The 25,826-nt window shown below is 27.3% G+C and overlaps 3 protein-coding genes across 3 annotated transcripts; 1 reads left to right on the forward strand and 2 right to left on the reverse strand.

Moving 5' to 3' along the window:
* Positions 1 to 1,834: 1,834 nt before the first annotated feature.
* LOC134833650 (tubulin beta chain-like) lies at positions 1,835 to 16,107 on the reverse strand. Its single transcript, XM_063848049.1, has 8 exons — positions 15,808 to 16,107; positions 7,190 to 7,424; positions 5,967 to 6,196; positions 3,781 to 3,948; positions 3,471 to 3,609; positions 3,284 to 3,409; positions 2,819 to 3,141; positions 1,835 to 2,118 (listed from the first exon to the last, which is right to left on the reverse strand). Exons 1-8 carry the CDS (start codon positions 15,862 to 15,864, stop codon positions 2,041 to 2,043), a joined length of 1,356 nt encoding a protein of 451 aa, XP_063704119.1. The 5' UTR covers positions 15,865 to 16,107; the 3' UTR covers positions 1,835 to 2,040.
* Positions 16,108 to 18,927: 2,820 nt separating this feature from the next.
* Positions 18,928 to 20,510, reverse strand: LOC134834854 (ruvB-like helicase 1). Its single transcript, XM_063849649.1, has 2 exons — positions 20,292 to 20,510; positions 18,928 to 20,225 (listed from the first exon to the last, which is right to left on the reverse strand). Exons 1-2 carry the CDS (start codon positions 20,430 to 20,432, stop codon positions 18,996 to 18,998), a joined length of 1,371 nt encoding a protein of 456 aa, XP_063705719.1. The 5' UTR covers positions 20,433 to 20,510; the 3' UTR covers positions 18,928 to 18,995.
* A 2,953-nt stretch (positions 20,511 to 23,463) lies between these two features.
* LOC134834229 (serine/threonine-protein phosphatase 4 catalytic subunit) lies at positions 23,464 to 24,835 on the forward strand. Its single transcript, XM_063848814.1, has 2 exons — positions 23,464 to 23,602; positions 23,729 to 24,835. The coding sequence occupies exon 2, from the start codon at positions 23,780 to 23,782 to the stop codon at positions 24,707 to 24,709; it is 930 nt and encodes a 309-aa protein (XP_063704884.1). The 5' UTR covers positions 23,464 to 23,602; positions 23,729 to 23,779; the 3' UTR covers positions 24,710 to 24,835.
* Positions 24,836 to 25,826: the final 991 nt, after the last annotated feature.

Below are 25,826 nucleotides of genomic sequence, written 5' to 3' on the forward strand. Positions count from 1 at the left end.
CATGGAACAAAAACATAAAAAAAAAGTTAATAATTTCATCCGTTTGTAATTTTTTTAAAAAGTTTTAAATTTTTTATAATTTTTGTTTGAAAATCGTATTTTAACATAAATTTCCTTATTTATTTTTTTTTTACAAAATTACTGAATTTATTTTTCAAACTTTTTGACAGTTATTTTTTATGATTTTTTTTTCTTTAATTTTTTATATGTAATATTCTGAAATTTATTTAAAATTAGCAAATCTCAAAAAAGATAATTAAAAAAAAAATAAAAAATATTTAACACTCAAAAATAGTTAATAATTTTGTCATTTTGTATGAAAATAGTATTTCATTTTTTTTATTTGTGTTTTTTTAAGTACAGGTAGAACAAAATCTAATGGTAACACTAATTTTATTAAAAAACAAAAAAGGTAAAAAAAAATATCTACATATGATTTGATTACACATTGTTAAATGTTAAACAATGAATAATACTTTATTTAGAAAAAAAATTAAAGCACCTTTTATAAAGGCAGACATTGACATTAATTTTGTTAATCACAAAGATGAAGTCTTGGACACTTGTGCTTTTGGTTATTGTTGTGACCTTAGCTTTTATAGCTACTGCAGAAGTAAGTTTTCAATAATTTAATTTGCAAAAATTTTAAAAATTTTATATTTTTCTTTAAACAGGGTCAATCAACTAAAACTACAAAGAAAGGTAAGAATTAGAATTTCTCAAAAATATTTAAATTTAAATAAAAAATATTTTTTTTTAGTTTCTGCTACACCTACAGCAGTTAAAAAATCAACAACCAAGAGAAGTTAGTATTTATTTTAATTTTTTTTCTTTTCAAATATTTTATTACTCAAAAATATTTTGGCTTAGGTACCACAAGAAAATCCACTACAAAGAGATCAACAACCAAAAAAGGCACTACAACAACTTCGATGCCTGTTAATGAAAATTCAAACTTTGATATGTCTCTTTTTTCGAGAAATATAAAACTTCCCATGTATGTTGAATAAAAACACAATTTGGGAACAATTACTATTCAAAATAAACTTTGCACCGTTATCATTGAAAAAATCTTTAAAAAATCAAATATTATTTTTTTTTTAGATTTTCATATAAATTTTAATTAAATTAATTATTTGTCTAAAAAAAATTAATTTAATTTAAAAATAAAAACTAAAATTATTACTAAAATTTTTAAATAAGTTTAAAAAATGTGAAAACCAAAAAAAAATTCTACTTACAATACTGCAAAAAAAAATTAAATAAAAAATGTCAAAAATAAATAAATAAAAAATTGTACAAAAATCTAAAAAAAACTTCTAAAAATTTTTCACCCAAGAATCGTTTCTCAGAAAAAAAATTTAAATTTATTAAAACTGCAAAAAAAAATTTAATCGAAGAAAAACTACGCAAACTCCATCATCAAACGCTACTTACCCACGAGAAAATCCAGTTAAAAGTTGTCATAACACTCTTATAGCATGAAAACTCTTTAATAGACTCTTGTAACAACTCTTAAAAAATTAAACAACAAAGCAAAAAGTACTTCACATGTGCAATGTGTACTTTTTCAGTTCGTTATGATGTTCGTTAATACACTAGAACGACACTTTTCAAGACTCTAATACTGTAAAATGCACCACAATCCCTTTTCTTTTGATATGTTTTGAGCCGCATAAATGAAAAAAACACACATAGCAAAAAAAAAGAGTTGCAAACTTTTCATCACCAAGAAATAACAAGTTGAAGTCGTCGTAATAAATGTCACACACACATCAAAATATGGCAAACTTTGTGACTTTTCGTCGTTATTAAGGGAAAATTCTTGTTATTTACGTATTTTATTTGCATCTTTTTTATTTTATTAAATTTGTTTATTTTACAAATTTATACAGAATACTATTTTTTTCTTTTTCTCTTCAATGTTAGGACAATTCGTCATTAAAAATTAATTTAAAAAAAAATATTAAACACTGGTGCAAATCAAAGACGAAGTTTGTTGGTCAGTTTTTATGAAAAAAAAACGTCGTTAGCAGGTACCTAATGGTGATTTTCCATTTCATCTTGTTCCTGTTCTTGTTCTTCGTCGAACTCGACTTCGTCGTCGGCAGTGGCTTCCTGAAAATATAAAAAATGAGAAATTGAGTTAAATTATTAGAGAAAAATATTTTTTTAATTAATAATTAATTAATAAAATTTTCATTTTTTTATTTTTTTAATTGAAAATTCAGTTTTTATTATTAAATAATAAATAAAATTTTATTAATTTAATTAAATAAATTTAATTTAATTAAAAATTCTAAAATTTTTAATCTAAAAATATTCAAATATTTTATTAAATATTTAAATTAAAATATTAAATTAAATTAAATTTGATTAATTTGAATTAAAATATTTAATTAAAATTTAATTGGCAGGTTTTTCTTTGTTTTAATGTAATTTTCTCAATCATTCTCAAGCATTTTCTCAATAATAATTCTCAATACTAATTAATATTTTTAATTTTTTAATACTTAAAAAATTAATTTTTCATTAAATTTTTCAAAAAAATTTGAAATTTTTTATAAATTGATAAATTTGAAATTTTTTAGCTTTTATAAATTTTTCTTTTAATTTTCTTTATTTAATTTTTTTTTTTTTTTTGAAAAATTGATTTTTTTTTTTTTAAATTTTTTTCAATATTTTTTTAAAATTTACAAACAAAAATTTAAAAAAAAAATTAAATTAAATAAAATTAAAAATTTTCAATTCTTTCAACTGTCAACATTATTTTTTGATTTTAATTCCAAAGAAATTAAATTTAAAATTCAAAACTCACTTGATATTGTTGATACTCCGACACCAAATCATTCATATTGCTCTCGGCTTCCGTGAATTCCATCTCGTCCATACCTTCGCCCGTGTACCAATGCAAGAAGGCCTTACGACGGAACATTGCCGTAAATTGTTCCGAAATGCGTTTGAAAATCTCCTGAATTGCCGTCGTGTTTCCAATAAATGTCGCCGACATCTTCAAGCCACGTGGCGGAATATCGCAAACTGCCACTTTGACGTTGTTCGGAATCCATTCGACGAAATACGGGCTGTTCTTATTTTGCACATTCAACATTTGTGTGTCGACTTCCTTCATGGACATGTGACCTAAACGTGAAAAAACGCAAAAAAGTCCATTAAAGTTATTTATCATTGATAAAAATCGCGCCGGAATCTAGAAATTTCCCTAATTGACTTGTAATGACGCGCCAAAAAAAAAAAAGAGCGGGAAAAAAACGCGGGAATTTACCTCGGAAAATGGCGGCAACTGTTAAATATCTGCCGTGTCGCGGATCGCAAGCTGTCATCATATTTTTGGCATCGAACATTTGAGCTGTCAACTCGGGCACCGTCAAGGCACGATATTGCTGCGAACCTAAAAGTACAGAAAATCGTTAATTAAACGCATTAATCTTCGCGCAAAAAATTTTCCTTACCTTTGGCAGTGAGTGGCGCAAATCCAGGCATGAAGAAATGTAGACGTGGGAATGGCACCATATTAACAGCTAATTTACGCAAATCGGCATTTAATTGACCGGGGAAACGTAAACACGTTGTAACGCCAGACATTGTAATCTGCAGAAGGAAAAAAAGGGGAAAAATGGTAAATTATTGCTGCTGCTGTCGAGAGTCATTAGTGAAATGTGCGTTTTTCCATTTCCAGTCGAGTGTAAAAAATGTTACTAATGAACTGCCTTTTTTTTACTTTTGCAGAACAAAAAAAGAAAAAAATATTGAAGCACTTACCGAAACAAGATGATTCAAATCGCCATATGTGGGAGATGATAATTTCAATGTGCGGAAGCAGATGTCATAAAGTGCTTCGTTATCGATGCAGAATGTCTCGTCAGTGTTTTCGACCAATTGATGGACAGACAATGTGGCGTTGTATGGCTCAACGACGGTATCTGACACCTAAAAATAGAAAATTTAAATTAAATTTAGTGAAAAATCTTTTAATTTGTTTTAAAAAAAGGAAAAAAAAATATAAATTATTTTAATTTTAGAAGAAAAATTTTATTTTATGGTAGATTCTCAAGATTTTCGAAATTTGAACAATTTTTTTTAAATTTTTTATTTTTTTTTTTTTCTTAATATTTGAATAATTTTATTCGTTTTTTTTTATTTTTAAACTTTTTTTAATGTAGGTACCTAAAAATTATGTGGTCAATATGCGAAAATTTAATTAAAAAATCTGAAAAAAAATGCAAAATTAAATTTTAATAAAATTCAAAAGTATTTTTTTAAATCTCAGAAAAATTAACATTATAATAAAAAAAAAATTTAAAAAAAATAAAATTATAAATATCTAAAGAATTTTAATTTATTTTTTATTAAAAGAAATTCCTAAAAATTAATTGAAAATGTATATTTTTTATTTATTTTCATTTTATATTACTTTTTATATTATATTAATTAATTTTTTTGAGATTTAAAAAAAAACTTTTGAATTTTATTAAGATTTAGGTTTGCATTTTTCACATTTTTCATTTTTTTCGTAAATTTTCTCATTTTTTAAATTTTAAATATTTTTTTTTTTTTTTTTTTTGATTTATTATTTATGAATTTATTAATTTAGGTAAAATTAATTAATTAATTTAATTTTTAAATTTAATTTTTAATTTTTATTAAAATTTTTTTTTTGAATTTTTTAAATTTGTCAGAAAAATATTTTTTTCATCGCTAAATTTTTAAATTTTTTATTTAAAAAAAACAAAGCTTTTCCCAATAAATTTAATTTTTTTAATTTTAAGTTTTTTTTATTTTTACAAATTTTTTCACCCCAAATAAAATTTTCCCGAAATTTTTATGCGGATTTTAATTTTTTATAAATTAAACTAAATATTTTCCAAATCTATTTTTTTTTTTTTCGCAAAACTTTTTGTCTCTGCATAACATTTTGAATTATTTTTTTAAATTTCGATTTTATTTTTTTTTATTTTTTCAATTTTTAATTTTTTTTATTTAAAAGAATTTTTATTTTTTTTGCCAAAGATTTTTTAAAAAATTATTTTATTTAAATTTTTTGAATTTATTATTATTTTTTTTGTGGAAAACTTTTTAACTTGAAATTTTTTTTTGTGTCATCATCTAACAATGGCAAATTTATCAAAAATTTATTAATTAATTTAATTTAATTATTTAATCATTTAATTTTTATTAAAATATTTTTTAATTGAAATTTGATAAAAATCCACGAAAAATATTTTTTTCTCGCTAAAATCAAATTTTTTCACCTAAACAAACAAAAACAAAGCTTTTCCCAATAAATAAATTAATTAAAGTCACACCAAAATACAATTTCCCCATCACCCCAAATAAAATTTTCCCGCATGAACAGCTCCATGGAGACGGATGATGCGACATAATTTAATCTAAATTAATTAATTATTATTTTCCATATCTCACTTTCCTCGTTCTACATTAAATTACATTATTTATCGCACACGCACGTCGTTATGTGACACTCTTTTGTCTCTGCATAACGATAATAAATTTGATGATGATATAATCAAAATTATTGTTATTATGGTTCGATTTTATTTCAATTCTTCTTTTTTTTCTCCTTCATCGAGAGAGGAAAACTTTTTTGGGACACAAGAATATGCTAAAGGGACATGTGTTACATTGCCACTTAAGATACGATTACATGTGTTTGCTTTCTGTTTATTGTTGTTCTTTGTGGAAAACTTTTTGATAAAACTTTTTTTTATTGTGTCATCATCTGAACAATGGCAACAAAAAGTATTCAGAAATTTATGGCAGGAAAAAGTTTTTTTTTGTCATTTTTGAATGAAAAAAGAATTAAAAAACAAAAAAAAAAGTCAAATACGTTCGAAATTCAAACAAAAGAATTAAAAACTCTTTTATCTCAGATTTTTTCAGCTTTTAAATTAAAAAAAACTCCTTTTGATATGCAATCAACTACTCACCTTTGGTGATGGAACAACGGAGAATGTGTTCATGATTCTGTCGGGATATTCCTCGCGGATTTTCGATATGAGCAAGGTTCCCATGCCGGATCCGGTGCCGCCTCCCAACGAATGTGCCAATTGGAAACCTTGGAGACAATCGCAACCTTCGGATTCCTTGCGGATGACATCGAGCACGGAATCTACCAATTCGGCGCCTTCTGTGTAGTGACCTTTGGCCCAGTTGTTTCCTACAAAATTCAACGGAAAATTAGTATTTTTAATTTATTTTGAGTTAATTTTATTTGAAAAATTCTTTAAATCAATTTTTTTTAAACTAAAAACTTTTGAACATCACGAAAAAATAATTAATTAAATGTGAAAATAGATGATTTTTTTAAATTTTAACTAATAATTTATTGCTTAAAATTTTAATTTATAAAAATAATTTTTCTCAAATTAATTTTCTGACGTATTTAAAAAAAATTTTAATACAAAATTTAAAAATTAAAATTTAAAATTTTAATTTTTGACATGTGAAAAAAAATTCGAAACTGTCAAAATTTTAAAATAATTAAAAAAGAAGTTTTTCCCATTTTATTTTAAAATTTTTGACCAAATTTTATCAAAAATCTTCATATTCTTTAATTTGAATTTTTTTTTTTATTTTTTCTTGAACTCAAAATTTAAATTAAAAACTTTCTTAAATATTTTCCTTATTTTTTAATAATTTTGACGTTTAAAATGTGACAGCTGTCAAAATTTTTCACTGAATTCGGAATTTTTGAACATTCTCAACCGTAAAAACTTATTAAAACGTTAATCGTTCTAAAAAATTTGAGTTTTCTGACATTTACGTAATATTTTGACATATGTTTGACAGTTCAAATGTCAAATTTTAAATTTTTTAAAAATATTTTTAAATTTTAAGGTTATGTTTTTGATAATTTTTTAATTAATTTGAATTATTAAAATATTTTTATTAATTAAAATATTATGAAAAACATAACCTCAAAAATGTAAAATATTTTTAAAAAATAAAAATTTGACATTTGAACTGTCAAAAAAATGACAGATATGTCAAAAAATTACAGAAATGACAAAAATTTGGATTTTTTATTATTAAAGTTAAGACTTTTAGATAAAATTCGTTTAAAAATGTCGAATTTTCATGAAAAAATGCATTTGTTATATTTTTGACCGTCAAAATTATTTTTAAAACTAAAAAAAAATTAAAAACTCACCAGCTCCAGATTGTCCATAGACAAAATTATCGGGACGGAACAAATTTCCATAAGGCGATGAACGGACAGAATCCATAGTGCCTGGCTCCAAATCTACCAAGACGGCACGTGGCACATATCTGTTGCCATTAACTTCGTTATAATAAACGTCAATGCGTTCCAATTGCAAGTCATTTTCGCCGTGATAATGCCCTGTGGGGTCGATGCCATGTTCATCAGAGATAATTTCCCAAAACTACAAAAAAAAGAAAAAATTGCTCATTAACTCTCGATGTTTGAAAAAAAAATCTCTAGAGACTCAAATCAAAGCTGAAATTGAATTTAAAACCGTGTCGAGGTAAATGCCTCTCCTTTTACGACTTTATCGCATGTAACGAACACAACTTCCCTTTTATAGGTAATTAGAGCTGTTTTTGTCTCTTTCAGCTTGGACAACTTTTGAACAGCTTTGATGGAAAAAAAAAATCGAAAAAAAAAATTTAATCAACACTTTTTTTTGATTTATTTGAAAGATTCGCACTCTCCAAATAATTTTTGATGTTTTAATAGTGATAATTATCACACAATCGATCATTCGACGTCATTCGATACACGAAACTGGTTGGTGATATTTTCCCAATAAATATGACAAAAATCATTGAAAAACCATCAATTTACTAAAAAACAGACATTTTCGGTCAATTAACGAACCAAAGTCATTTTATTGTAAAAAAATTATTTTAAAAATTTTTAAATAGAACGACAACTCAACGGAAATAAAGCGAAAAAAAAATTTTAATTGTTTTCATGTAATTAACATTTTTTTTTCGTGCGACGATGAAATTTATGCAAAATTCAAATTGAATAACAATTCAATTCAATTTTTTGTCAAAAATAATCCAATTAACATAATCATCATCTTTATTATTATTATTTATTATCATTTTTTTGACGTTATAGATAATAATTTAATTTTTTGTGCATAAAAGTGCAGCGAAATCGTCATGGGGATGAAAATTAGCCAGCAAGCCAGTAAATGCTCGTTCGTTGCCATAATAACCTAAATTATGTCCATTTGTCGGAATAATTTTCATTTTATGCATTTTAATATCGCAATTAAAATAAATAAATTGAGATATTAACATAATTATATTCGGGCCAAATTTACAATGCAATCAAAACAAACAGCGATGGCAATCATAAAATAGGCCCGCACGCAGAAATATAATTTACAATTCTCCGTAATAAATGAAATTATATTTTAATTTATGTTGTCACGGGGAGCTCGAGGCAGGTGTTGTATTGTTTTTGAATAAAACAGAAGGATTTTTCTTTGAAAAAATTTGGATTTAAATAAAATTTTAATTTAAATTAATTAATAATTAAATTAAATTAAGTTAATTAATTTTAAATTAAAAAATTATTTTTTTTATGATTTTTTTTTTTATTTAACTTTCATTTTTAAGTAAACTAATTTTATTATTTTAATTAAATTAAATATTTTAATTAAATCAAATAATTTAAACTTTTTAAGGTCAGAATTAATTTTTCACTTGCAATTCTGGTTGAAAAAATTATTAAATAATGTAATAAAATATATATTAACAATTTCTAGATTTTTTTAAATAAACAAACATTTTTTGATAGTTTTTTTAAAATATACATACTTTCACGTGAAAATTTCCTGAAATTCTTTAAAATTTTAATAAAAAATTTTATTTTTAATTCAAAAATTTGAACATAAATTTTTTTTAAACTCAAAACAATTTAACAAACACAATAATATTAATTAAAATAAATTAAAATTAAAAATAAATTAAATAAAAATTAAATTAATTAAAAATGTGAATAAACTTTTAGAATTTAAATATTTTAATTAAAATACATAGTTTTAATATTTTGAGGTTAGAAAAAATTTTTTACATGAAATTGTATTTAAAAAAAAATCTAAAAAATTTTATTAACTTCTAAAAGTTGAAATTTTATATTTTTAATGAATTTAATTTTAATTTAATTAAATTATTTTTATTATTTAATCATTTTAATTTAAATAATTAATAATTAAATTAAATTATTTAAAAAAAAAATATTTTACCTCCAAAAATTAAAATTATTTTTTTATGAATATATTTCGTTTAATTTATAATTTTTTTAATTAAATTTAAATATTTGAGGAAAAACATATTTTTTTACTTGAAATTCTGTTTAAAAAATTCATCTTGTAGGAAAAATATTTTTTGATTAAAAACTAAAAGAAAAACCTTTAATTAATTAAATTTTTTTTAAATAAATTTTATTTATTTTTTTATATTCAAATTCAACGGACAGATAAACGTCAAAGAGAGTTTATGGTATTTATCAGGTATTTATAACCTCAAATTCAAAAAAAAATTAGAGATAACACGTGTTTTTTATTTTGCTAATTTTGAAACATTTTTAAAATCTTGAGTGAAATAATTTATAAAAAAATCTATTTTTCGATATTTTTTTGAAAAAAAAAGTTTAAATATGAACAAAGATTTCAATAAAAAAAAAATTAAATCCGAATTTAAAAAAAAAAAAAAAATTTTCAGATCTGGGTAGATTTCAACTGTTTTCAAATAAATACTTTTTTACAAAAATTTTTAATTTATTGAAAAACAATTGAAATCTTAATTTTAGGTAATTTAAAATCATTAGTAAACAAATTTTCCTTCAACTATACTTTGGGAAAACCAAGCTTTCTAAATATTTTTTTTTTGGAACTAGATTTATTCAAAAATCCGTTAAATTGATTAAAATTAATTAAATTTTAAATTAAATTACTCTAAAAATTGTAAACTTTTTAAATCTCGTAAAATCAAAGTTTGTACAAAAAAGTTAAAACAATCAAAAACACCTCACCTTTAAAAAAAAAAGTGTAAACAGACCATCCTTTTAACAACTTGTTTTTAAAGCGTCACATAATCAACTCTTTTCAATACAAATTCCTATAAAAGCACTTCCATAGGTGACTCCATTCAGAATAATTACCCATTAATACACCATCAACGACACATGTGCATCGCATTATTTTAAAGAGTTTATTATGCGGTTGCTTTTGCCAACATCCAATTGTGCCAGTGACTGTATTAAAACCGGAGTTTGCTCGTAAATTATGATTTATGCCGTTAATTAGGTCATGTAACAAAACGGAAGGTACCTACGCATAAACCGGATATAGTTGCCGATGCACGAGGTAAAGTTCTCTCGAACGAGTCACCCCAAATGGCACCATACATTTTAATTATTGAAACGGCAAATCGGAAGAAGTAAATTACACACACCGAGTAACTTTTTGCATATTATGCTCTTTTTATGGGCAGACGGACTTAATTTTTAAGTCTATTTAACAAAAATAATGTTGAAAAACGGTTCAAAAGTGAATGAACGATATTTACTCGGACTGCATGGAAAATTTTAAATATTTGAATAAAATGTAACGAAAGAGATTAAAAATGCTCAAAATTACAGAATTTTACAGTAAATTAAGCAAGCAGTGAAAGGAAAATTATTTTACTGCAATTATGTTGTTCTAATGAAAATTGTTTATTTTTAAAAAAAAATATTTTTTTTTCAACAAGCCACGTGATTCGCAGTTGTTTTGATCGTAAATAAAAAAAAATAAATACCTGCCACTGAAGAAGTAAAAAAAACCTACGCAAAATTAAGAGACACGCGCCGCAATTTACATATTAAGCCAATAATATCTCGAGCAACATCACTTGACTTAACAAGAAGTTACGGTTCAAAAGAACGAAAGTGAATGGTCGCCCACTCTGACAACTAAAATAATATTATTCAGTGCGATGTTTATTTGTCGGACTTCTTTCATGTGTTTTTTTCATTATGATAATTAACGTCGTAATCATTGGCATTCATGTCTATTAATAGATTGCTCAAATGATAAGAAGTCACACTTGTAAATGTGAAATGACATAACTATAGTAAAACTAAGTATTTAATGATTTGGAATGACATTGCCGGTTAGTGAAGAAATTTGTTTATTTGTGGCTAATTTGAATGAGGAGAACAGTGATGGAGATTATTGAGAGAATTTGGTAAGAATTTTTTATAGATCTTTTTTTATTCGACTTGATTTTTTGAAGTTTAAGTGAAAATGTGGTTAAGTTAGAACCAATTATTGGTTGACTATGGAAAAAATTAATAACTTTTGGAATTTATTGATAACATCTTTCTAATAGTCTTGTAATATTTTGGTGTTCAGCGGTATGATAAGATAATCTTTAAGAGCTTGAAAGTTGAAAATATGAGTCTTAAAATAATTTTTAGAGCTTTTGAATACTTTCTATGCCTTATGTTTAAACCTCTGAGGTCCTCAAAAGCAAGATAAGGCATACAAAGTATTCAAAAGCTCTAAAAATTACTTTAGGAGTCACATTTTTAAAGTTTTTAGCTCTTAATGATCCTCTTATCATGGGCACCAAAAAGATTACAAGTCTGTTAAAAAGATAGTATATCAAAGAAATTAGCAAGAATTGTTGTAGATGAGAGTTATCAGTGCTAATATTTAAGATAAAGTGATAAGATGTTATGTCATCTAGAAAAACAACCGATGAGTACAAGATATAAGTAACCTTTAGTCACAGATAGAAAGGAGGTCCAAAACTGGATTGTCTTATCTTTTTTCTGAATTTTAAAATCTTCATATACTGAAAGCAAGACCTTTCAAAGTTTTCCTAATAGTTTTTCCGTCTTTTTATAATGTTTGGAAAAATACTTAAGAAAATTTGAGAAGGCGACATTTGCAGTACGTGAGTAACTTACAATTAGGAAAAAGTAAAACAAAACAGTTTTGGACTTTAGAGGTCTTATAAACAGGTTGAAAGTTGTTGTTGTTGTATTTTTTTCCATCATTTAGAAGATATATTCACTTTTTTGTGTTCTTAATTTGGGCTAGTTTACTAAATTTTAATGCTTTTGATCACATAATTTTTTGCTCTTCTTTTAAATTGATTCAATGTTAGTTCACTAATATCACAGGTTTTTGATAATTCGTTGTATAATGCTGATCCCTTGTAAAATACTTAGTTGGTTAGCAGGTTACTTGATGGTCTTAGTTGATTGTTTCTTCTCAAAAGGTAAGGTTGAACGTCTCCAACATGTGATATGTTTACTCTTAGGTAATCGGGCAAGTTAACAGTTGGTATGTTAATTTAAACATTTGTATCAAATGGATAACCTATGTTGATAAATTTCCGAACTCTCAGCTAAAAGTTCAGGTTGAGGTCTCAAAGTTTAGCTGAGGTCTTAAAATTAAAGTAAACGTAAAAGGTTTGTTTTTGACTCCATGGTACTGTTAAATTAACATCTTAATTGATTTCAAAGAACCTTCAAAGTTACAAAATCTGTTTTTAAGGTTTTAAGTTTGACCTTTGAGACCCTAAGATTTCATCTTGAGTGCTGAAGTTTAAGGCTTTTAAGTTTCAATTGAAATTCAGTACTAAAAAGTTTGTTTATAGTTTTTTTTTCAATATATTTTAAGGACTTAAATAAGATTCTTAAGCGCTATTTTGAAACCTTAATATTCTTGTAAAATCTTTTGAGGTCATAATTGAATTTTTTTCAAATATCTTTTTTTCATATATTTTTTTCAAAATTTTTAAAGTTAAGAAAACGTCACATAATTAAATTACTTTAAACTAACACTTTGAAAATCTTAATTCCAATAACCAAAAACATAACCTCAAAATATGCGCTTTTGCATACCCCAAACCCCACACCTGCCAAAATGCTAAAATCATTTACTTTATAAACTTGTCAAAAGATCATTAATTTTACTTAATCAAACCATAATTTAGCTTCATTCTAGTTCTTTGAACGCTTATACGGGCTTAAATGACACGAATCAAGGCGTTTTATCAAATTTTTCAAATACTATCTAATGAGCATTTCGTGTTATGTCACTTTTTGTACTACATAGAATTCTATGACTCACTTTTATAGCATCAATTATTAAATTTTTTATCAGCCTAAAATTCAACTAGATAACAATTGGAGATAATTATGAAGTAACAAAATACTATTATACATTGAACTCGTTTTCGTTCATGATAAAAAAAAAGTCACAAACATAAAATTTTTATTCAAATTGATCATTTGGAACGACACAACGACTAAAATTACAACTTGTTGAAAGATATTTGCTTACTCATGCATCTGTCAACATACAATCGGTGCGGTGTAAAATCAGACGATCCCTTCATTTATCACGAAACGAAACAAATAACACAAAAAAAAATCACGGAAATAACCGGCTTTCGAAAATTCGTTTGCCGGCCACACAAACATTTGTATGGCATTGTTACGTTGAAATTGAATTCATGCCAAGAAATTACTTTCGACTGAATTTTTTGAACAAATGCATTTAATATCAAATAAAAAAAAATCGGGAAATGGAACCACGAGCTCTAAAAATAAAATTAGTGCTGAGAAGGTGATGTTATTTATAGTTCAGACAGAATATTTATATAAACTCAATAAAAACTAAAGACAATGAAGAGAGAGGAACAAGTGCGTGCGTACAAATAACGGATTCACAATGAGAAGAAGTTCAAAGCATGGAAGTAGTGAACTATGAAAACAGCTAAGTACATAACAAGCTATAAAATACGGAGTGGGTAAAATGTGACTAAATTTTAGATCCTAATATGCTAGAATTTTTATTACTTTCCTTTGTTTCTTTTCAGATAGTAAACCTTTATACAGAAGTCTGTGTTGGAATCCTCAGGGCTTTCAGGATCAAAGGATCTTTTAACAGAACTTGGATAAGAAGCATGGATATCGAAATTAAACAAATTGATCAGCATACATACTAATAGTATACAAGATTTTGACTTGGATCGCAATCTATACTCACAATTGAACAAAATTAGGACAAATCAAGGCAAATGCAACCATTCGTTGTTAAAATGGAATATGGTTCAGACTTCAAAATGCGATTGTAGAGTATAAAACCAAACCATAGCTCACTGTTTTTTCCAAACAAAGTCCAAATAAATATTTTGAAGGAGAACTATCGTGAAGAATCAACTACAAAAGCAACAAACTATTTATCTAAAAAAAACCGATATAAAACTTTAAAGACTATCTGTAATACAATCCATTTCAAAGAATGATCAAAACTGGAGATAAATTATTACGACCCTAAGAAGAGGATCTTCTATATAAGTGAAGAGGAAAGAAATCAAGTTTCTGAAAATAATTCTGAGTCTACCAAAACCATACTTTCCCTAATGACATTATTATCTTCATACTTAGTTCAAACTTTAAAGTCAAAACTTCTTAAAGAACTTTTATAGATGGAATCCTCATATTTACGTGTTTTTTCACTTCAGAAAGGTTAAAGATGATTATACAAGATCCTTCATCCTTCAAAGACTTCAAACTTACTAGAATTGAATGACCAAAACTGAACAGATCAAGAACATTTATCAAGCTCTATAAAACTTTCAATTACAAAAATGATCTATTAAAGCTTCTTATAAGTTTTGCCTGCGTGATCTTGGATGACCAAATCACTTCAAACTGCCTCCTTAAGTACAACGAATGAATTTCTTCGACAAGACGACATTTCAAGATTAATTTTGGATCGTCTTGAATTAAATGTGCCATTTTTACATCTGATTTTCTATCATTTTACCTTGATTCTGACATTGGGTTAGGTTCGAGGATGCATCACCGCGGTCCGAAGACCTATTGTGTTCAACCATCTTCTGACATAATTTTCACAAAACTTTAACATAAAGTCTTTAAAAAAATTTTCATTGCGATTTAATGAGTCTCAAACTCTTCGAGAAAATATTATCTCGCTTCATTAATATCCCTTATTCTCGGAAAAATTTGTAGCCAATTTCAACTTAATTTAATACTTTTTAATGATTGTCTTGATTTGAAATGTTAAAATCTAACTTTCAGAAGTAAATTTAAATCAAGGAGAAAAAATTCTTTTTCCATCTCTGAACAGCTTTGTCAACTTCAATTTGACTTCAATGCATCTCATTACCAAACCATAGACCTTTTAAATAAAACCTAAGTCATTGCAGAATTAAATTTTAATTTTGTAGAATTTGAACAATTTATGACATTTTTTGTGGCCATTTGCTTTTCAATCCAACATTTAATTTAAAATTCGTCATAATTTGTCACATTTTTCCCACTGGGCACCGCGAACGAGGCAATCACCTCTTAATAAGCTTAAATATTACGAGCTACACTTGTTAGTTTTTTTAAAGTAAAATTCCTCTAACTTTTTTTTAAGCAATTCACACGCCATTGTCTTTTCACATAAATATGCTTTCTCTTTGCATTTGTGTCTGACCCCCATCTCTACAATGTTACTCTTCTACATCACATGACGACGATTCGCAGCTCATCTAATATTTATCATGCAACGTTTCCCATGAACTGAACTGCTTTTAACTCCATTTTTCATGTTAATCAGAATTTTATCGACAAACATTAAAATAAAAAACACATCGATGAACCTTGTACCGCTAGAACGTACGAGAATCGATAAAATGTTTGTCTCTTCGTACAGCGGCGAGCGACACGGTTTTAAAAACGAAAAAAAAAAGTTTAATTTAATGAGGTCTACACACCTTTGATCCAATTTGATTTCCGCATTGGCCGGCTTGTAAATGCACAATTTCTCTCATTTTTTGTGATTTTTTTTCTTATTACTCAAAAATTACTTGATTGTCTAGAATTTCCGAAAAATTCTGTGATAATGTGTAAAAATGTGATGATATAACAGCACAAAATCCCGCACTAAATACACACGAACTGTGAATAAACCGAAGTGTTATTTGCTCGTACAAACGCAAAAAGGGAGAAGAGCACTCGGAAAAATATAAAAATTCAATTTTTTTTTCTTCAAAACACGACTGTCTCAATTCTGATCTCGGCGCACACTGACGATAGTTGTAAAGCTTCGCATTCTACGAGCGAAAAATTTCTCGTCGCATGTCGAGTACGCGACGAACAACGTTGAAGAGTTTTTAGTTTTACATTGTATCTGTATGCGGATTTGATGACGATATTTTTCCACTACTACGTTATTTATTTTTATAAAAACTTTTTTTTTCTCTCGTTTACCGAGCGCGATCGCTGATAGTGTGCAAGAATTTTGTGTCTGTGTTGATGTAATAATAACAAAAGTGTTTTTGTTCACGTTATGAATGGTGATATGAATGGAAGAGAATGTGTAATAATAATGAACGGTGGGGAGTTCATTGAAAGTATTGTGCCGGGTGAAGCAAAGAAGAGAAAAAAATCGTGTAATTAAATGTTTTTGTTTGGATTTTGTTGTAGAATTATTTGAATTAATGAACTTTTGATTTTTTTTAGGTCAAATTTTGATGAATTTTTGTACCTGTTTAACTGTATTAATTTTTTGAAGAGTTTATCCGGAATGTTTTTTCAAATCTTAATCCTTTATGAATTTCCTAATTTTTTTTTAATTTTTTTTCTGTACCTAACTTCAATTTTTTTAGCATTTTTGATTTTATTTTTCATTTAGGTAAATAATTTTAGAACATTTTTGGAATTTGAATTCTTCCAATTTTGAATCATTCTGTGAAATTTCTGTCAAAATTAGAGCATTTTTAACTTTTTACCGCATTTCGAAGAAAAAATGCGGTATAAAACTCGTTTACTTTGTCAAAAAAAACTTTGTAAAATTTCTTAACATTTTTGTTCAATTTTGACTATAATTTGCTCAAATTTTGCAAATTTCAAAAGAATTTAAAGGATTTTTAAAATTTTAAAAAATCGAATGTTTTTCCAATTTTAGAAAATTTTTTTTAATTTTGAATTTATTTAAATTATTTTTGTTTTGAAAATATTTTAATTTTTCTCTACAAAATTTTTCATAAAATTAATAATTTTTTTTTTCAAAATTTTTTTAAGGAATTTTTTAAAATATTTTAAAAAATTTTTTTTTTAAGAAATATTCTTAAATTATTTTAAACCAACAACTTTTTTTTTTGAAAGTCTTTTTAAGCCATCAAAAATTTTTGTATTTTTTTCAAAATTTTAAAATTTTTTTTTTTTAATTTTATGAAAATTTGAGTAGCCCCCCCCCATTTTATTTTAAAAAATTTTGGACTTTATTTTTGATTTTCATTTGGAGCGGCCTTACTTTGTAAAAAAAACTTTTTAAAATTTCTTAACATTTTTGTTTAATTTTGACTATAATTTGCTCAAATTTTGCAAATTTCAAAAGAATTTAAAGGATTTTTAAAATTTTAAAAAATCGAATCATTTAAAATCCAATTTTAGACCAAATTTTTTTTAATCTTTGAATAATTTGAATTATTTTAAAAATGTCAAAATATTAATTTTAGATGAAAAACTTTAAGAAATTTTTGAATTTTTATAATTTTTGTCTTGAAATATAATTTTAAAAAATATTTTTTTTAAGAAAAAAAAAAATTATTTCGACCAACAACTGCATTTTGAATCTTTTTAAGCCACGTTTGATGTAATTTTTGCTCATTTTAAGATTTTTTTTTTAGTTTTTGACAAAATTTGAGTCATTTGTACTTAAATTTGGTCAATTTTTAGAAATTAACGTCAAATTTTGAACAGTTCTTGGATTTTTTTACAATTCATTACTAAATTTAAAATAAATTTTTAAGAGTTTTATGTTTTCAAAAATTTTTTTTTGTCCTTTTTCATTAAATATTTGATGATTTTTTAATTTTCTTAAATTTTGAGACACTTTATCGTATATTTTTGGTAGATTTAATTATTTTCATTTTTTTTGTAGATTTAATTGAAAAACTTCATAAATTTTACGACCAGTTTTAAACTTTTTGATAAAAATCATTCAAAAATTTAAATATTTTTTCTATTCTTATTCTTAAAATTTTTATATTTTTTAAAATTTTATCTATTTTTTAATAAAAATTTATAATTAAGGCCGCTTTTCGAACTTTTTGTCCCAAAAACTTTTTTTTCAAAATGGGGGGGGCAAAAAAATAAAAAAAAAAAATTGAAATACTTTTTCATACAAAATGACAAAATTTTAACAGTTTTTTGTCATTTATCAATATTTTAGTTGATTTTATGATATCTTCATTGAGATTTGATAATTTAAAATATATCTCAGAGAATTTCAAGATAAAAATTTGAACAAAAAATCGTAAAAAAATCTGTCAAAAAATTTTGAAAAATTTTTTTTTGAAAAAAATTATTTTTAAAAATTCATGTTAACAAACGATTTTTTACAATAAAAAATTTTGGGAAATTCCTTGAAAAAATATAAAACAGGACCAAAAAACGGTTAATTTTGATAATTTTTTTTTATTTTGCCCCATTGGATTTTCGACTTTTGAAATGGGGCATGGGACAAAAAGTTTTTGGAGCAGCCTAAATTTTTTTTAATAAATTTTGAACTAAATTGAATTTATTGATGGATTATTTTAACCAATTTTGATTAAAAAAAATAAATTATGAGTTTTATTTGAATAATTTTTTAAGAGCTTTTTAATTTTTAAATATTTTTCACCCATATTTTAAATTTTTGGTATATTTTAATTTGCACTGATTTTAAGATTTTTTTTTCAATATTTTTTAATTTATTATTTGCAATTTTTTATAATTTTACTTACTTTCATTAAATTTCGTTCACAATTTCTTAAAATTTTCACATTTCTTACCATTTTTTCACTTTAAAACTCAAAAAAATCTTTCGAAACACTTCAAAATTTAATCTCTTTAAGGAATTTTTATTTAGTTTCTTCACACTTATAAATCAAATTTCGTTCACACACTCCGGAAAAAATTACATCATAAACTTATTATTCTTCGCCGACAAGAAGGTAACGGACCGTTTGGCATCCAAGAACAACTTATTCATGTCCTCAATATCCTCCTTCGTAATATGAGTCCTGCCATTTGCCTTGCACGTCTGGAATGCTGGTGTCAACAATTGAATAGCATATCGCAGTGTTGTCTCGGACCCAACTTTACTCAAACACGCCATAGCCGAGTCTTCAATGGCAAGTCCTTCAGTTTGAGCGCGCAACTTGATAATTTGCTCAATTTCCTGCTTCGAATAGGGCTTCGTGTGAATAATGAGCAAGCGATCGAGCAAATCGAGCGGAATTCCGTGCGGCGAAACAATGTCGTCGGTGCCGCGGATTGTGCATTTGCCGCGATTTGTCGCAAAAATGACAATGGGAGCGATTGTCGACTCCAGAGACTTGTGCAAGTACGTAAAAGTCTCGAGATCGAGCATGTGAACTTCGTCGATGAACAAAACGCCGGGCACGAGTTCCGCAATACCTTGATCGATGTACCGATTAACGACTTTGTTGATTTCCATGCGAAGTTTGTCCGTGATTTCGGTTTTTTTGGGCTTCATGATTTGCCCGACCATCGAAAGAACGTCTTGTCCGCCCTGGGGACGCGCATTGGCACAATCGAGATCGTGTAACGTGACATCTTGGACAACTTCCTTCTTTTTGTGAACGTCTCCTTTGGGCAAAGGGACATATTCCTCCGTTTCCAAGTCGAATTCCGTGGCAAAAGTATCACTGCGTCCTTGTCTTTTAACCGCCCCGCTATTGGCTTCGATGTAAATCACATCGCCTACTTCGACTTTTTCCTTCTGCAACGACTCATAAATGCTCGGATCGAGTTTCAGCTGTTTCGTGCCCTTTGCCGTCTTCAAGCCGATCACGACGTTGCTCACAGTTTTCCCATAACCGCCCATCGGATTTTCCGTCTCAATTGGCGTCAATTCCGTAACTTCACCTTCGTAGACTTCCTTTGTCTCGCGAATCCGCAAACCGATGGAACGGCGGAAATTTTCCATCAAAACCTCGGTTTTCTTGATTTCCGAGCTGAAAACTTCGGAACCGACCATCGGGCAAAAGGGAACTTTGTTGCCCAGCTCTTGAGCGATTGCGAGTGCAATTGCGGTTTTGCCGGTGGCGGGAGGACCTGCGAGGAGCAAAGCACGTCCTGCCATCTTTTTGGAACGGATGAGATCGACGACGATGCCGGCAGCCTAAAATTTGATGAAAAATTATTAAAAATTTCATGAAAAATTCAAAAACAGGGAAAAAACACGAACCTCACGAGCTGATGTCTGTCCAACTAAACCGGCGGCTAAAGGCAAAGCTTCGCCATTCTCGTTCAGGCCCAAGCCTTTGACGTGACTGTGAGCGGCAATTCGTTGCGTTTTCACTGTACTTTTGACTTCTTCGATCTTCATTTTGGAACAAGGCTCGGTAAATACTTTTTTTCTCGCAAAACGTTTTTTGTTGTTTGATTGTTTGGTCAATTCTGGAAACACGCTCTAAAAAGTATGGTTTTCGCTCGTACATTTGTCTGAAAGTAAGGGTTGTTTTTGAAAATTACAGTACTTGCTTTCATTGTGAGACGAATGAAAGTGATAAATTGTATAACATCAAGGCCGGTACAAATTTCAAATGTTTTATAACATTAATTCTTAAGGGGAGTGCTTCAAATTTTCAATATTTTATTTTAAATTAATTTATGTTTCATAATTTTTTACCATATTTTGAAAAAAAAAATGCGGTATTGAACTCGACTTTTTATTTAAGTACCCTTAAGGTCTCTGGGCATAAACATATGAAATTGAAAAAATCAATTCCTTTGACATAGTTTTGATTTGAAAACTAAATCAAAAACTGTGTCAAAGCCATTTTTGTCAAATCTTGTTTCAAATGGATAAAAATTTGTCAGAGGGCTCTAATTTATCATTTTTAATAATTTTTTTTTTAATCATTTTATAACTCAAAACTGCTAAAAAATTGAAACTGAAAAAAAAATTTTTCTTTGACACAGTTTTGATTTGAAAACTAAATCAAGAACAAAACTGTGTCAAAAACTATGTCAAAAACTGTGTCAAAGCAATTTTTGTCAAATCTTGCTCTAAATGGATAAAAATTTGTCAGAGGGCTCTAATTTATCATTTTTAATCATTTTATAACTCAAAACTGCTAAAAAATTTAAACTGAAAAAAAAAATTTTCTTTGACACAGTTTTGATTTGAAAACTAAATCAAGAACAAAACTGTGTCAAAAACTATGTCAAAAACTGTGTCAAAGCAATTTTTGTCAAATTTTGCTCTAAATGGATAAAAATTTGTCAGAGGGCTCTAATTTATCATTTTTAATCATTTTATAACTCAAAACTGCAAAAAAATTGAAACTGAAAAAAAAATTTTTCTTTGACACAGTTTTGATTTGAAAACTAAATCAAGAACAAAACTGTGTCAAAAACTATGTCAAAAACTGTGTCAAATCAATTTTTGTCAAATCTTGCTCTAAATGGATAAAAATTTGTCAGAGGGCTCTAATTTATCATTTTTAATCATTTTATAACTCAAAACTGCTAAAAAATTGAAACTGAAAAAAAAATTTTTTCTTTGACACAGTTTTGAAAAACTTATAAAATTTATCATTTTTAATCATTTTATAACTGAAAAAAAACTGTGTCAAAAACTATGTCAAAAACTGTGTCAAAGCAATTTTTGTCAAATTTTGCTCTAAATGGATAAAAATTTGTCAGAGGGCTCTAATTTATCATTTTTAATCATTTTATAACTCAAAACTGCAAAAAAAAAATGAAACTGAAAAAAAAAAATTTCTTTGACATAGTTTTGAAAACTAAATCAAGAACAAAACTGTGTCAAAAACTATGTCAAAAACTGTGTCAAAGCAATTTTTGTCAAATTTTGCTCTAAATGGATAAAAATTTGTCAGAGGGCTCTAATTTATCATTTTTAATCATTTTATAACTCAAAACTGCAAAAAAATTTAAACTGAAAAAAAAAATTTCTTTGACACAGTTTTGATTTGAAAACTAAATCAAGAACAAAACTGTGTCAAAAACTATGTCAAAAACTGTGTCAAAGCAATTTTTGTCAAATCTTGCTCTAAATGGATAAAAATTTGTCAGAGGGCTCTAATTTATCATTTTTAATCATTTTATAACTCAAAACTGCAAAAAAATTTAAACTGAAAAAAATTTTTTTCTTTGACACAGTTTTGATTTGAAAACTAAATCAAGAACAAAACTGTGTCAAAAACTATGTCGAAAACTGTGTCAAAGCAATTTTTGTCAAATTTTGCTCTAAATGGATAAAAATTTGTCAGAGGGCTCTAATTTATCATTTTTAATCATTTTATAACTCAAAACTGCAAAAAAATTTAAACTGAAAAAAAATTTTTTCTTTGACACAGTTTTGATTTGAAAACTAAATCAAGAACAAAACTGTGTCAAAAACTATGTCAAAAACTGTGTCAAAGCAATTTTTGTCAAAACTAGCTCCAAATGGATAAAAATTTGTCAGAGGGCTCTAATTTATCATTTTTAATCATTTTATAACTCAAAACTGCAAAAAAATTGAAACTGAAAAAAAAATTTTTTCTTTGACACAGTTTTGATTTGAAAACTAAATCAAGAACAAAAACTGTGTCAAAAACTATGTCAAAAACTGTGTCAAAGCAATTTTTGTCAAATTTTGCTCTAAATGGATAAAAATTTGTCAGAGGGCTCTAATTTATCATTTTTAATCATTTTATAACTCAAAACTGCAAAAAAAATTAAACTGAAAAAAAAAAATTTCTTTGACACAGTTTTGATTTGAAAACTAAATCAAGAACAAAACTGTGTCAAAAACTATGTCAAAAACTGTGTCAAAGCAATTTTTGTCAAATTTTGCTCCAAATGGATAAAAATTTGTCAGAGGGCTCTAATTTATCATTTTTAATCATTTTATAACTCAAAAACAATTACTTTTACTTCTGAAGTTCTTAGTAAAGATTTTAAAGGCTTAATAAAGGTTTAAATTAAAACTTATGTAAAAGTTTAAAAAAGCTTTTGACTTTTTGAAGATTTTCCATCAAATTTCAAGAAAAAGAATAATTTTTGTTAATTTGAAATTTTTTTCTGAATTAAGTCAATTAGATACAAAAGGTTAAAGAAGCTTAAGTCAAAAATCAATTAAGGTTTTTCGACCTTAGAGCACAAAATTCAGGAAAATGTTCAGAGAATACGTATTTTAATTTTTAGGAAAATTAAAAATTTAAAAATTAAAAGAGAAAAAATACAAGATTAAAATATATTAAATTATTTTTACCCCCATGATTTTTTCAAATGAGACAGGAGACAAAATTCAATAAAAAATAATTTGAAATGCCCTTCGACATTTATCACTTTAATTCGTCTCAAATTATAACACAGCGAAATACGGTGCCTTGCTCACTCGGCATTGTTGTCAACGACTCGCAGCAGCCATTCATTTTCATCTGCTACTCATTTCCGCATTTTATCGTTTCGAACTTGCACAAAAATTGGCACGAACGGCAACCGCGAGTGAACCACTTGCCCATCCAACTTTTTTACACATTTGATGTAAGTAAATCCGCCCGCAATTCCCGCAAAATATTGCATCACTAATCGCCATTGTTGGCTTGGTCCGCTTAGTCTTCTTCCTCACCTCACAATTTTTTTCCTTGTTTTTTTTCTCCGTTCTCACAGACCACAAACACCGTCAATATTATTCTAGAACCGGAAAATCCGAGCGCAATTATGACTACCACAGACTACAGCGATCTGGATCGGCAGATTGAGCAGCTGAAACGCTGCGAAATCATCAAGGAGAACGAAGTGAAAGCGTTGTGTGCAAAAGCGCGAGAAATCCTGCTGGAGGAGGGCAATGTGCAGCGTGTCGATTCGCCGGTAACCGTGTGCGGCGACATTCACGGACAGTTTTACGATCTCAAGGAGCTCTTCAAAGTGGGCGGCGACGTGCCCGAGACAAATTACTTGTTCATGGGCGATTTTGTGGACCGAGGCTATTACAGTGTCGAGACTTTTTTGCTGCTTCTCGCTCTAAAAGTCCGTTATCCGGACCGTATAACGCTCATTCGCGGGAATCACGAGTCCCGACAAATCACACAAGTCTACGGATTTTACGACGAATGTCTCCGCAAATATGGCTCCGTCACGGTGTGGCGTTATTGCACAGAAATTTTCGATTATCTCTCGCTGTCGGCGATAATTGACGGCAAAATATTCTGCGTGCATGGCGGCCTGAGTCCCTCAATTCAGTATTTGGACCAAATTCGGTCGATTGATCGCAAACAGGAGGTGCCCCACGACGGGCCGATGTGCGATTTGCTGTGGAGCGATCCCGAAGACACACAAGGATGGGGCGTTTCGCCGCGCGGCGCCGGCTATTTGTTCGGCTCGGATGTCGTGTCGCAGTTCAATAGCGCTAATGACATCGACATGATTTGTCGCGCACATCAACTCGTCATGGAGGGCTACAAATGGCATTTTAACGAGACCGTGCTCACCGTTTGGTCCGCACCGAATTACTGCTATCGCTGCGGCAATGTGGCGGCGATTCTGGAACTAAATGAAAACTTGCAACGTGATTTTACGATTTTTGAGGCGGCGCCGCAGGAAAGTCGAGGTATACCCTCGAAAAAGCCACAAGCCGATTATTTCTTATAAGCAGCGACGACGACGACACAGGACGAGAGACGAGCAAGTTTTTTATCATTTCTTCAACTCTACTCAATATTTACTACTACAATTATTACAAAATAAATAAGGATAGAGAAATTATTTTTACAAGTACATCGTCTTTCCCCTTTGTTTCCTTTTCCCTTCCGCATTTTTTGTTCACTCCACAATCCATTTTTAATTGAATAAAAACAATATTAAGTAATAATAAAATTGGATTTTTATTCAAAAAAGTGCAAAATTTCAACTGAAAAGTCTTTGAATGGTTCAAAATTTAGTGTCGCAAGTCATATAAGCGACAAATTCTTTATTGTGAAAAATTTATGTTTCGCAAGTCAAATGTTGTGCGAGACATGAAGATTATTAAAAATATTTTTTCAACCAAATTTTATTATTTTTAAATAATTTTTAAATTATTTTTAAGGAGAATCAGGAGATACAAACGTTTTTCCTTACAAACTTTAACATTTTTATTAAAAATTTGGGGCAAAAAAAATAAAAAAGTTAAAAATTTCATAAAATATTACCGTTTTTTTGGTCTTAAAAATTGTTTGAAATGTGGCATTTTATATGAAAAAAAAATTTTTTTATTTTGCATACTAAAATTTCCAAATTTAATAATTTTTTGGGGTTTTTTGAGTATGTTTATCAAAAAGAAGGTTTAGGAACAAAAAATTCATCGAATGATGGAAAAATTGTGAAAAATTAAGAAAACTTTATTTCTGAATTTTATTGAGCTCTCTCTTGATTTCTCATTAAGAAATAATTTTTTTGCATAAAAAAGGGCGAGTTATAAATTTTTCACATAAATTTTTTGAACATTTTTTTACCTAATTAAATTTTAAGATTGGGATTTCGCTTTAAAAAATAAAAACAAATATGACAGATTAGTAGAACGAAGTCTACGGGTAACTTGACATCGTTTTTCATTTATCAAAAGTATCAGATTCTGGACTGCAATATTATAAATCTTGAAAAAAAATTGAAATTCTTGCAAAATCAAAACTTAATCATGAAAATCATCTTTAAAGCGACTATAAATTCAATTTTGGCCTTGAAATAGTTTGAAAACGACTTAAAACTTGACTTGAAAAATTTATCACCA

The sequence above is a fragment of the Culicoides brevitarsis genome, chromosome 3, assembly GCF_036172545.1.
Source record: "Culicoides brevitarsis isolate CSIRO-B50_1 chromosome 3, AGI_CSIRO_Cbre_v1, whole genome shotgun sequence".
In the NCBI taxonomy this organism is placed as follows: domain Eukaryota; kingdom Metazoa; phylum Arthropoda; class Insecta; order Diptera; family Ceratopogonidae; genus Culicoides; species Culicoides brevitarsis.